Genomic DNA, 12,250 nt, shown 5'->3' on the forward strand with positions numbered 1-12,250 from the left:
GCGTCTATTTATAAAATCTAGGCTCCCATGTGATTTTTAACAGCGTTATCAACTTGCCCTCTCATTTTTAAGAGTATATTAGAACATAAGAACGTAAGAAATAGGAGTAGGCCATCCGGCCCCTCAAGCCTGCTCCGCCATTCAACAAGATTATGGCTGATCTTCTACCTCAATGCCATTTTCCTGCACCATCCCCATATCTCTTGATGCCTTTAATGTCTAGAAATCTATCAATCTCTATTTTGAATGTACTCAATGACTGAGCTCTGGGGTAGAGCATTCCAAAGATTAACTTTGGAACCCCCTGAGTGAAGAAATTTCTCCTCATTTTAGTCCTAAATGGCCTACCTCTTATTCCGAGACGGTGACCCCTGGTTCTAGACTCCCCAGCCAGGGGAAACATCCTCCTTGCACCTACCCTGTCAAGCCCTGTTAAAAAAAAACTCTAGAGAATACAGGCCTAGTCTACTCAATCTCTCCTCATAAGAAGTAAAGGGAATTAGGGGTTATGGGGAGCGGGCAGGAAATTGGACATGAAGCTGAGTTCGGATCGGTCAATGCCCTGTGGGTGGCGGAAAGGGCCCAGGGGCTGTGCGGCCGGGTCCTGCTCCTACTTCTTGTGTTCTTTAGATTTGTGGTTGGGATCAGATCAGCCATGATCTTATTGAATGGTGGAGCAGGCTCGAGGGGCCGATTGGCCTACTCCTGCTCCAATTTCTTATGTTCTTATGTTCTTAAGACAATCCCGCAATCCCAGGAATCAGTCTGGTGAACCTTCGTTGCACTCCCTCTATGGTAAGTATATCTTTTCTTAGGTAAGGAGACCAAAATTATACACAATACTCCAGGTGCGGTCTCACCAAGGCCCTATATAATTGCAGTAAGACATCTTTACTCCTGTACTCAAATCCTTTTGAAATAAAGGCCAACATACCATTTGCCTTCCTAATTGCTTGCTGCACCTGCATGTTAGCTTTCAGTGACTCATGTACAAGGACACCCAGGCACCTTTGAACATCAACATTTCCCAATCTCTCACCGTTTTTAAAAAAAAACTCTGCATTTCTGTTTTTCCTACCAAAGTGGATAACTTCACATTTTTCCACATTATATTCCATCTGTATTGTTTTGCCCACTCACTTAGCCTGTCTGTATCCCCTTGAAGCCTCTTTGCATCCTCCTCACAACTCATATTCCCACCTAGTTTTGTCATCTGCAAACTTGGAAATATTACATTTGGTCCCCGTATCCAAATCATTGATATAGATTGTGAATAGCTGGGGCCCAAGCACCGATCCCTGCGGTGCCCCACTAGTCACAGTCTGCCAACCTGAAAAAGACCCATTTATTCCTATTCTCTGTTAACCAATTTTCAGTCCATGTCAGTATATTACCCTCAATTTCTTGTGCTCTAACTTGGTTCACCAACCTCCTGTGTGGGACCTTATCGAAAGCCTTCTGAAAATCCAAATACACCACATCCATTGGTTTCCCCTTATCTGTTCTACTAGTTATATCCTCAAAGAACTCTAATAGGTTTATCAAACGTGATTTCCATTTCATAAATCCATGTTGACTCTGCCAAATCCTATTATTATTTTCTAAGTATCCTGTTATCACATCCTTTAGAATAGATTCTAGCATTTTCCCTACTTATGATGTCAGGCTAACTGGTCTGTAGTTCCCTATTTTCTCTCTCCCTCCTTTCTTAAATAGTGGAGTTACATTTGCTATCCTCCAATCTGCAGGAACCATTCCTGAATCTATCGAATTTTGGATTATAACAAGCAATGCATCAACTATCTCTATAGCCACCTCTTCCAAAACCCTGGGATGTAGATCATCAGGTCCTTGGGATTTATCGGCTTTCAGTTCCATTAATTTCTCTAGTATTTTTTTACTAATACTAATTTCTTTCAGTTCCTCATTCTCGCCAGACCTTGGTTCTCTAGTATTTCTGGGCGTTTTTTTGTGTTTTCTTCCGTGAAGACAGACACAAAGTATTTGTTTAATTTCTCTGCCATTTCCTTATTCCCCATTAGAAATTCTCCCACCTCTGTCTGTAAGGGACCCACATTTGCCTTCGCCGGTCTTTTCCTTTTTACGTACCTTTTGACGCTTTTACAGTCCGTTTTTATGTTTCTCGCTAGTTTACTCTCATTCTGTTTTCCCTTTCTTTATCAATTTCTTGGTCCTCCTTTGCTGAATTCTAAAATGCTCCCAATCCTCAGGCTTCACTGCTTTTTTTGGCAACTTTTTATGCCTCTTCTTTTGAATTAATACTATCTTTAATTTCTCTTGTTAGCCACAGTTGGACCACTTTTCCTGTTAGGTTTTTGTGCCTTAAAGGAATATATATTTGTTGCAAATTATGTATTAATTCTTTAAATGCTAGCCACTGCCAGTCTACCGTCATACCTTTTAATGTAGTTCCCCAATCAACCACAGCCAACTTGCGCCTCATACCTTTGTAGTTTCCTTATATTCCCTCCATTGTTGCTGTTGTTGTGACTTGCCAGGGTACAGTTTCACAGGTGGTTTCCCTTCGGTGCCTTGCTCAAGTACCCATTATTCATGTGTGAACATAGACAGTGGGAGAGTGTTTAACCACAGGGAGAGGAAGAGAATTGCAGCTCAGCCAGATCCTGCCCTTACCCAGCAGGATTATTGGACAACTATTAAAGGTGGGAATGCAGGCTGATTTTATTTCTTACCCAGAGATAATGAGTCCAATTGTCAAACCTGTGCCACCATCCAAATGAGGTCGGATAAGTCAGCATAAACTGGGTATTGAACCTGGGACCTCCCTGGTCTGTGTGGCTCATCTACCCACCAGCTTATACTAACTGAGGCATTAGGGACGCTCACAAATCAATGTTCTTTCTGTATTGACCAGATTCAAGTCCTGCATTTGTGGTGCGATTTTACAAAAATCTTATTTCATGCAGATTTTCTTGTATTAAGTAATTTGTATTCTGGAGAGGGACAGAAGGACTGCTATTTCAATTTGAATTTTAGCTGGCTTTTTTTTCATTCTCCATCCCAAACTGTGCTTTGACAGGGACATTACTGGTGCCTGCTTCTCTTTTTTTTTTCTTGAAGTATTCTGTGCACAGAAGTGCTGTGCAGTGGGTGGCGAAGGTTTGATGCTGATTACACTAAAAATCGTTGTTGGCACGAGGGCCAGATGGTAGCTCTGACTGTAACATTAATCTCGGCTACTGCTGTTTCTCTCTATAGACTTGAATTTGAATATAGTCCAAAGGAACAAGATTTTGCTTTCCTTTTCTGCCTGACAGCTGTTGCAGGGCTCAAGAAGATTAGTTTAAGGCATTGTCAACACAGCGGTGGTGCATGTTAGGGATGCTCTAAAGGAGGTTCAGGTTTGACGTGCTCATCAGGGGAATTTTGTTCTTAGTAGGTTTGTTGAAATTTCCTAATGATTTCTGTGTACATAGGGTTACCAAGTTTTGTAATGGTCATAGTTTTTTTTTTAAGACCTGAACATCTTAAGAGGCTAGCAACTAGAGTCTGGACACCTGTTCCTAATTGCCAGAGGATATTGAAGTACAGTTTAGGTACAGCTATGACTCTAGTGACTGAGATTTCCCTCCCCTGCTAGACTCTGTGCATATTTTTGGGGTTTCTTCACAGATTCAGTCAAGACCAGTGTCTTGTTGTCTGGTGGGAGATCGAAAGAGCAAATGCCAATATGTGTTGGTAAAGACTGGAAGTGGATACACAATAATGAATATAAATGAGCGATATTCTTTATTGTTAGTGAATTGGCAATAAATCAACAGTGCCCTCTGTGCTTTTCCTTTACATATAACCTACTTTTTGGAACATTTAATAACCTTCTCTGACAGAGTGTGTGTGTGTGTGGTGGGGGGGGGGTTGCTAATCTGTGACCTTCACTCTCTTTTGTTCATACTAAAATTGGCTATACTTCACAGTGTATTTTTACTGTTTCACTTGGGAATTAGTCATGCTCCTGTTAAAAGGGGAAAGAAACACTAGAACATGCTGTAAGTTTTAACTGTTTACAGCACAAGAGTTTCTTTCTGGTGCACATGATACAAGAGATAAGGTATAACCCGACCTTCCTCTTTCCTTCTGAGAAGGGGGCATTAAATTTTAGATGGAAAGTACCTCCTTTAAGGACCCGTAATGTGATTGCTCATTACTTGTAAACTTGCATTATTGAGGAGAGTAGGAGTTCCCTCACCAGCACCTGTATGATTTTGACTTTCATGCCATCAAACTCCCCTGCTGCCACCAAAAGCTGAGTTAAGAGGTGAAGAGCCTTGCTGTACTGCTCCAACCTCTCACCACCCCGAGCTGAGTTTCCCTCCCATCCTCTTCAATATTGCCTGCCTCTGCTCTTGCCTCCTTCTCCTTTGGCCACCAAAACCCTAGTCCATGCCATCATCACCTAGAGGCTCAACTTCACAAATGATGAGACTTGACTGTGTCCCTCTGCCCAAACCCCCCCCCCAAACAAGTTACAACTCATTCAAAACACCGCAGCCACTGAGCTCCCCTACACACTGTCTCACGTTCCCATTGCCCCTCCTCTCAAAGCTCCAGTGCCTCCCAGTGGCCATTGCAAAATTCTCATCCGTGTTCTTGCATCCTTTCATGGCCTTGGCTCACCCTACCTCATAGATCTCCTCCTTTATTGCACTTCTTGGGGTTTTACGTACGTTGTAGAGTAATAGTAAAAGAATAACTGGCATTTGTTAACTTCCAGTGATTACCCTATGAGGGTTCATGCTGTGACTGCAAAATATATTTATTAAAATCTCTAATTTGGTCATAATTTACTTTAACAAGCAGAAGAAAGTAATTTTTTTTAAACCATCTGTTTGTCAGTGTTTAATGATCATTATGTTACTTATTCTTGCAGGGGCCCAATGCTAAGCCAGTGGTGTCGTTCATTGCTGGTCTTACTGCACCACCAGGCCGGAGAATGGGGCACGCTGGTGCCATCATCGCTGGAGGTAAAGGTGGAGCCAAGGAAAAGATTGCTGCCCTTCAGCACGCTGGTGTGGTAATCAGTATGTCTCCTGCCAAGCTGGGTAGCACCATACAGAAGGTAAATATTAGTTTCAATTCTAGAGTTTACAGAGAGTGCAAGACTTTGAACACTGCTTGTGTTTTAACATCTGTAAGATCCTCAGTATGAATTCAGGTCATGGTGTGAACATCTCCCTCTCCTCTTCCACCCCACTCAAAGTACATCTGTCTTCGTCTTATCAATCTTTTGCTATCTCACACAACGTCCTAATTGAAATTAATTTAATTGTTCTTGATCCAGACCTCAGCACTGATTTTCGTTTATCTGACTGTGATGTTCTGCCGTATTCACCACATTGTCATGAGTTAAAACGATGCGTTACTCTGGGGGAGTGGAGGGGGCAAGTTCTCTTCCCACAGGAAGTACATATATATATTCTCTGAGAGGAAATATTTCTGCTTATTCAAATTCACAGGTGCCCTCATGGATACCTGTTGAGTTAAGCCTTGTATTTGGAGAATATCCATTCATTGTATTTACACAATTCTCCATTGAGCTGACCAAGCCTCAGCATGTTTCCTGCCATTTGAACGCAGATTTTAGTGCTCAAATGTACGCCAAGGCTCTCCATACTGGTGCTGGCTTTCCAGAAAATACGTAGTGTCCTCCACCCCCTCTTTAATGTGCAACAGAAGATATGCAGAATTCTCATTTCTGCTATTCTTTAGCTGCTTTCATTAAAAACAAAGCACAGTGGAGCCCACATAGAAGTATTGAAAATAGGACCATGCCTTCTGGTACTGTCTGTATTCTGGCTTTAATTTATTTCATGAAACTGCTCTAATTATTTTTTAAAAGAGTCAATTTAACAAAAAAACAATTCAGAGACTCGTTGTCCTTTGACTCTCCTAAACATAGTGCCTGCCTGATGTGCTCGTCTCACTGCTTTGCTTTTCTTATCCAGCTGTTGCCCATCTTGCCTAGCCACAGCATGCCTTTTACACAGCGTGGCCTCTCTCTCTGTTGTGTCACTCTCGTTGGCATGTTTCTTGTTCTCTCAGGACAGCTCTGCACGTGAATGTGCTCTGCGTGTCGCTTTGCACTCCAGGCTGCTGCTTCACTCTGGAAGGCAGCCTGGCATACCGTGCTCTGTGATCCGCGCTGTCAGGCAGTTTGACACATTACTCTGCTGCACTGATCCAAGACGCAAATATAAATGGAGTTCCCTGAGATTATTCAAATGAAGACCGATGTTGATTTAACAAAGAATAATACAGCTGCTGATTTAAAAGCAAAATTAAAGTGAGGTATTCAGGGTGCAAAATTTTGCATATTTGCTGCTGCATTGTTTGGTAATTTTAAGGAATGTCATTTCAGGGGAAATGGTATCGATACTATTTTTCTGACCCTCAGAGTCCACCGCCTTTCAAACTGCATGTCTTTTCAGTTTGTAAAGCTGCTTTTCTCCCCCTGAGTTTTTAATGTGTATTATAAATTGGAATTCAAGAAATGCATGGAGCCCTCGAGCATTCTCCAACCAAGGAAGCCTTGGAGTTCAGTTCCCAGTCTGTACTGACTTAGCTGCAGTAGGGGCACTACAACTGGCCTTGGGCCAAGATCAACCAGGGTTCAGGCTCCTGATCATGACCCAGTAAATCCTGAAGTGTGTGTAGATTGGGCTTAACTGTACCTTCCCATAGTTGAGTAACCTACCAGCAGTTCCTGCCACCTAAGCAAGATATTGGCTCAGCTCTTCTCACACAGGACTAGTAGACACTCAGCTGAATGAAACCACGCATATAATAACGGGTATTGTGCGTCTAACCAACCTGGCCTGCCTGCCGCTCTTGTCCAATATTACCCGTCCTGACATCAGGCAACAGGTCTGCTCCTTAAGATGCAAGACGTGCCACATCTACTCTTGTTTAAAGATCCACCATCTTAGCTTAAGGCACCAGGTCTGGACAGTTCCTCTAAGGAACCCATGAACAAGCTTCAAACATAGCCAGTTACTATTTAGTGACTGATCCATCAGTTAAGGCCCCGTCCCCCGACCTTCTACACCATTTGTGGGTAAAACTCAATTGCTTCAGATGTGGGAGGATCAGGTGTGCTGCAAATGACTATAAATTGGGCCTTCGTGACGACTTCCCCATTGCTGCTGTGGGCAGTTAGAAGATGTAGGCCATGTACAATTGTACTTGCACAATGTCCTTCACTCAGTTATTGAATGGTTTGAACACTTAAACTCACATGCTTGGCTTGACTTGAAATGCAATCGCAATCGCAATAAATAGGTTCGAAAAAGTTTGAAGATGGAAGAGTGATGCACATTGTTTAAATCCTCTTCCCCTCTTGCACTATAAAGCACAAACCTCTGTGACCTTGACTTGTGGGGAGTTAAAGCTGTGAGCCTCGGCCCTCGTATCCTGTAACTGAGCCGCAGATCTCATTAAAACCTAAGAACACAAGAAATTTTAGCATTGGAAAAGGCCACTAACCTCTAGTTATGTGTTTTTATTTTCAGACTGTGACCACCTCAGAGGTTCAGATTTGCTACTTATGTAAAAAAAATCTGTCCTCGTATTTGATGCACGCAATTAGTGAAATAGCCATTTTGTTAACACTTTTGTGGCTTCTGCATGTGGTACACATGCGTATTCTGCTCCTTCTCCAGGTGTCAGCCGTAGCTCAGTGGGTAATGCTCTCGCCTCTGAGTCGGAAGGTTGTGGGTTCAAGTCCCACTCGAGACTGGAGCACAAAATCTAAGTTCACACTGCAGTGCAGTACTAGGGTGTGCTGCACTGTTGGAGGTGCCGTCTTTCGGATGAGACATTAAACCGAGGCCCTGCTTGCCCTCTCAGGTGGACGTAAAAGATCCTGTTGCATTATTTTGAAGAAGAGCTGGGGAGTTCTCCCCAGTGTTCTGGCCAATATTTATCCCTCAACCAACAGTTTTAGTGATCTGGTCATCATCACATTGCAGTTTGTGGGACCTTGCTGTGCGCAAATTGGCTGCCGCGTTTCCTACATTACAACACACTTCAAAGGTGTCTTTAGGACATCCCGAGGTCGTGGAAGGAGTTATATAAATGCAAGTCTTTCTTTTTCTTCACAATCCAACATCGGTTTTTAAATCGGTATGTTGTATATTTTAAAATGAACATCTTTAAGGATAGCAGCGTATAGATTATGCAGTTGCTGCATTTATACAGAATTGTGTTTGTCGTCTTCCTGCATTCAATGCTGTACGAAAATTTTTCCATAAACTTTGACTCTTCAGACTGGCTTTCCTCAATAAACCCAGTCAGAGGCTGTGGGTACGGTAATCCACAGGCCTGGTCAAATAATCCAGAGAATGTCAGTTCAAATCCCACCAGTTTGAGAATTTGAATTCAGTTTTTTTTTTAAAAACTCTATAAATAAAAAGCTGGTATCAGTAAAAGTAACCATAAAGCTTGTTGCATTGTTATAAAACCCCAGCTGCTTCACTAATATCCTTTAGGGAAGGAATCATGCCGTTGCCTGATCTGGCCAACGTGCCTCCAGTCGCACACCAATATGGTGGACTCTTAATTGCCCTCTGAAGTGGCCAAGTAAGCCACTCGGCTGTATGAAGGCTGCTGGGGATGGGCAATAAATGCTGGCCTTGCCAGCGACGCTCATATCCTGAGAATGCATTTTTTAAAAAACAAGACCTGCAAGAGTGAGTTGGAACATTCCGGAAGAATTTCCCCACAGCCTGATAACATGGAAGCCAATTCATCGTATAATCCTGAAGGCACAGCATAAAGTACTTTTAACATATATGGTGTTAGACCTGCAATAACTTTAGTGAATACTCAGTGCAACCCAAAAATTGAGGTGCTTTAGTTTTGGGAGGGGGCAGGTTCCTTTTTAATAATTTCTTGTGGAAAATTAGTGTTAATTTAAAAGCAAAGCACAAGCTTCAAGTGTCTAGTTGGCCAAAATTGACAACCACCTGCCTTTATGGTGCTCTGCAGTGCATCAGATCCCAGTATTGCTGTTTCATCTTTTGAGTTATTTTCCCTCTTTTATTTTCCCCTTTTATTCTTTGCTGCCAACCTATCCTGAACTCCCTTACGAAGGTATGGCTCCATAGGTGCCAACTGCCTTCCGGTGCCTCGCCCAAAATGGCCACTCTTCACTGTGAGCCTTGATGGGGAGTGTTGGCTGGCTTATCCAGTCGTGGAGAACGTTACAACGAGCCCGATGCCATGCTCACTTGGTGCCCGCACTTGCCCATTTTCAGTAGGTGTGGGCTGATGTTTTAACCCAACTCCCAGGGAAGCTGTGGCCAATTATAACACCCCATGTGCCGCCCTGGTCGAGATCAGCTAACTCGGCATAGAATTGTACCTGGGATCTTTTTGGTCTGTGTGATCAGAAAACAGAGTTTTAACTTGTTCAGTCACTGTAAATAAGTAGCCCTGATAATGATGGTAAAAGCAAAATTCTGTGGATGCTGGAAATCTGAAATTAAAACAGAAAATGCTGGAGAAGCGCAGCAAGTGAGGCAGCATCTGTGGAGAAAGAAACAGAGTTAACGTTTCAAGTCGAAGTCCCTTCATCAGAACTGGAAGATGCTAAGAGTTAAAATTTTTGAGCAACTACAGAGCCAGGGAAAGTGGAGGGAGGGAGGAGAGGAAAGAACAAAAGGGAAGGTGTGTGATAGGGTAGAGGGCACGAGTGATTAAATGACAAAAGGGATGATGGTGCAAGGCAAGGAAGGTGGTAATGGGACAGGTTAAGAAACAAAAGATTGATCGGGGTAGCTGTAAATGGCAGCAGCAGAACCATTACCAGCGCTAGCTGACCGAAAAAATGGGAGCAGTGGTTATGGTCTGAAGTTATTGAAATCATTGTTGAGTCCGGAAGGTTGTAAAGTGCCTAAACGAAAGATGAGGTGGTGTTCCTCGAGCTTACATTGAGCTTCATTGGAACAGTGTAAGAGGCTGAGGACAGAGAGGTCAGAGCTGGAGTGGGAAGGGGAATTAAAATAGCAAGCGACTGGCAGGTCAGGGTCACGCTTGCGGACAGAGTGGAGGTGTTCGGCAAAATGATCACCCAATCTGCATTTGGTGTTCCTAATGTAGAGGAGACCGCATTGTGAGCAGCGAATACAGTATACTAAATTGAAAGAATTCACCTGGAAGGAGTGTTTGGGGCCCTGGACGGTGGGAAGGGAGGAGGTGAAGGGGCAAGTGTTGCAACTCCTGTGCTTACACAGGAAGGTGCCGTGGGGAGGATGGAAGAGTGGACCAGGATGTCATGGAGGGAGCGGTCCCTTCGGAATGCTAAAAGGGGAGGGGAAGATGTGTTTGGTGATAGCATCGCGCTGGAGGTGGCGGAGATGGCAGAGATCGCGGGGGCATTTGCTAGTTCTGTTGGGGAGGGTTTAAACTAGTATGGCAGGGGGAGGGGGACCAAAGGGCAGGTACAGATAGGACAAATTCAGACCAGGAAACGGGAAATGGAAAAGCAGTTAGTGACGTGGATAGCGACTCAGAAAGGCAAAAGAAGCAAAGGTTAAATAGTGTTCAGCACAGGAATTTGACAGGGTTAAAGGGTATATACTTCAATGCAAGGAGTATTACAAACAAACCAGATGAGCTAAGGGCACAGATAGACACATGGCTGCATGATATCATTGCTATAATGGAAACCTGGCTTAAAGAGGGGGATAATTGGCAGCTCAATATCCCTGGATATAGAGTTTTTAGGCAGGATAGAGTGAGTGATAAAAAAGGAGGAGGGGTAGCATTATTGGTTAAAGAATCAATTACAGTTGTGAGAAGGGATGATATGCTAAATGGATCATTAATCGAGGCCATTTGGGTTGAGCTAAGAAATAAAAAAGTCACACTACTAGGAGTGTACTATAGACCCCCAAATAGCGAAAGGGAGATAGACGAACAAAAATGTAGGCAAATTTCTGAGTGCAAAAATAAGAGGGCAATAATAGTAGGGGACTTCAACTACCCTAACATCAACTGGGATTCAAACAGTGTGAGCGGCACAGAGGGCGCAAAATTCTTGATCAGTGTCCAGGAGAACTTTTTTAGCCAGTATGTGACAAGCCCAACAAGAGGGGATGCAATTCTAGATTTAGTCCTGGGAAATGAAGATGGGCAAGTGGGTGAAGTGACAGTGGGTGACCATATTGGGGATAGTGACCACAATTCAGTTAGTTTTAGCAGTATTATGGAAAAGGACAGAGTTAAATCAGGAGTAAATGTTTTAAATTGGGGGAAGGCAAATTTTACAGAACTAAGGTGATTTGGTGGAAGTGGACTGGACACAACTACTTGAGGAGAAATCAGTGGCAAGCCAGTGGGAGGCACTAAAAAGTGAAATTCTACGGGTACAATGCAGACACGTCCCCTCAAAGAAAAAGGGTGGCACTGCCAAACCTCGAGCCCCCTGGTTGTCTAGAAGTATACGGGGCAAGATAAAGCAGAAAAAGAAAGCTTATGACTGTCACAGAAAATTAAATACTGCAGAAAGCCTAGAGGAGTATAGAAAGTACAGAGATGATGGAAATAAGGAAAGCAAAGAGAGGCCATGAAAAAATATTAGCTCGTAAGATTAAAGAAAACCCAAAGATGTTTTATCAGTACATTAAGAACAAGAGGATAGCTGAGGAAAAAGTGGGACCCGTCAGGGATGATAAGGGTAACTTGTGCATAGAAGCAGAGGATGTGGGTAGGGTTTTAAATGAATATTTGATCTCCGCATTCACAAAGGAAAGGGATGATCCGGACGTAGTAAAGAGGAGAGGTGTGAAATATTGGATAAGGCAAACATAGCAAGAGAGGAAGTACTAGAGGGACTGGAATCCTTGAAAGTTGATAAGTCACCAGGGCCGGATGGATTGTTTCCTAGGCTATTGAAGGAAGCCAGGGAGGAAATAGCGGATGCTCTGAGGATCATTTTCCAATCCTCACTAGATACAGGGGAGGTACTGGAGGACTGGAAGACTGCAAACGTAATACCATTGTTTAAAAAGGGTACGAGGGAAAGGCCGAACAATTATAGGCCAATCAGACTTACCTCAGTGGTGGGCAAACTATTAGAATCAATACTGAGAGATAGGATAAACTGTCATTTGGAAAGGCATGGTTTAATCAGGGATAGTCAGCATGGATTTGTTCAGGGAAGGTCATGCCTTACAAATCTGATTTAAATTCTTTGAGGAAGTGACAAGGA

The 12,250-nt window shown here is 43.2% G+C and overlaps 1 protein-coding gene across 1 annotated transcript in view; it reads left to right on the plus strand.

Moving 5' to 3' along the window:
* The window catches only part of suclg1 (succinate-CoA ligase GDP/ADP-forming subunit alph), a 90,405-nt gene that overhangs the window by 67,056 nt on the left and 11,099 nt on the right, over window positions 1-12,250 (plus strand). The window contains exon 8 of the mRNA XM_067981933.1: window positions 4,910-5,098. Coding sequence (XP_067838034.1) covers window positions 4,910-5,098 — 189 coding nt within the window. The remainder of the gene's footprint in view (window positions 1-4,909; window positions 5,099-12,250) is intronic.

This window comes from Heptranchias perlo, chromosome 1, assembly GCF_035084215.1.
Source record: "Heptranchias perlo isolate sHepPer1 chromosome 1, sHepPer1.hap1, whole genome shotgun sequence".
In the NCBI taxonomy this organism is placed as follows: domain Eukaryota; kingdom Metazoa; phylum Chordata; class Chondrichthyes; order Hexanchiformes; family Hexanchidae; genus Heptranchias; species Heptranchias perlo.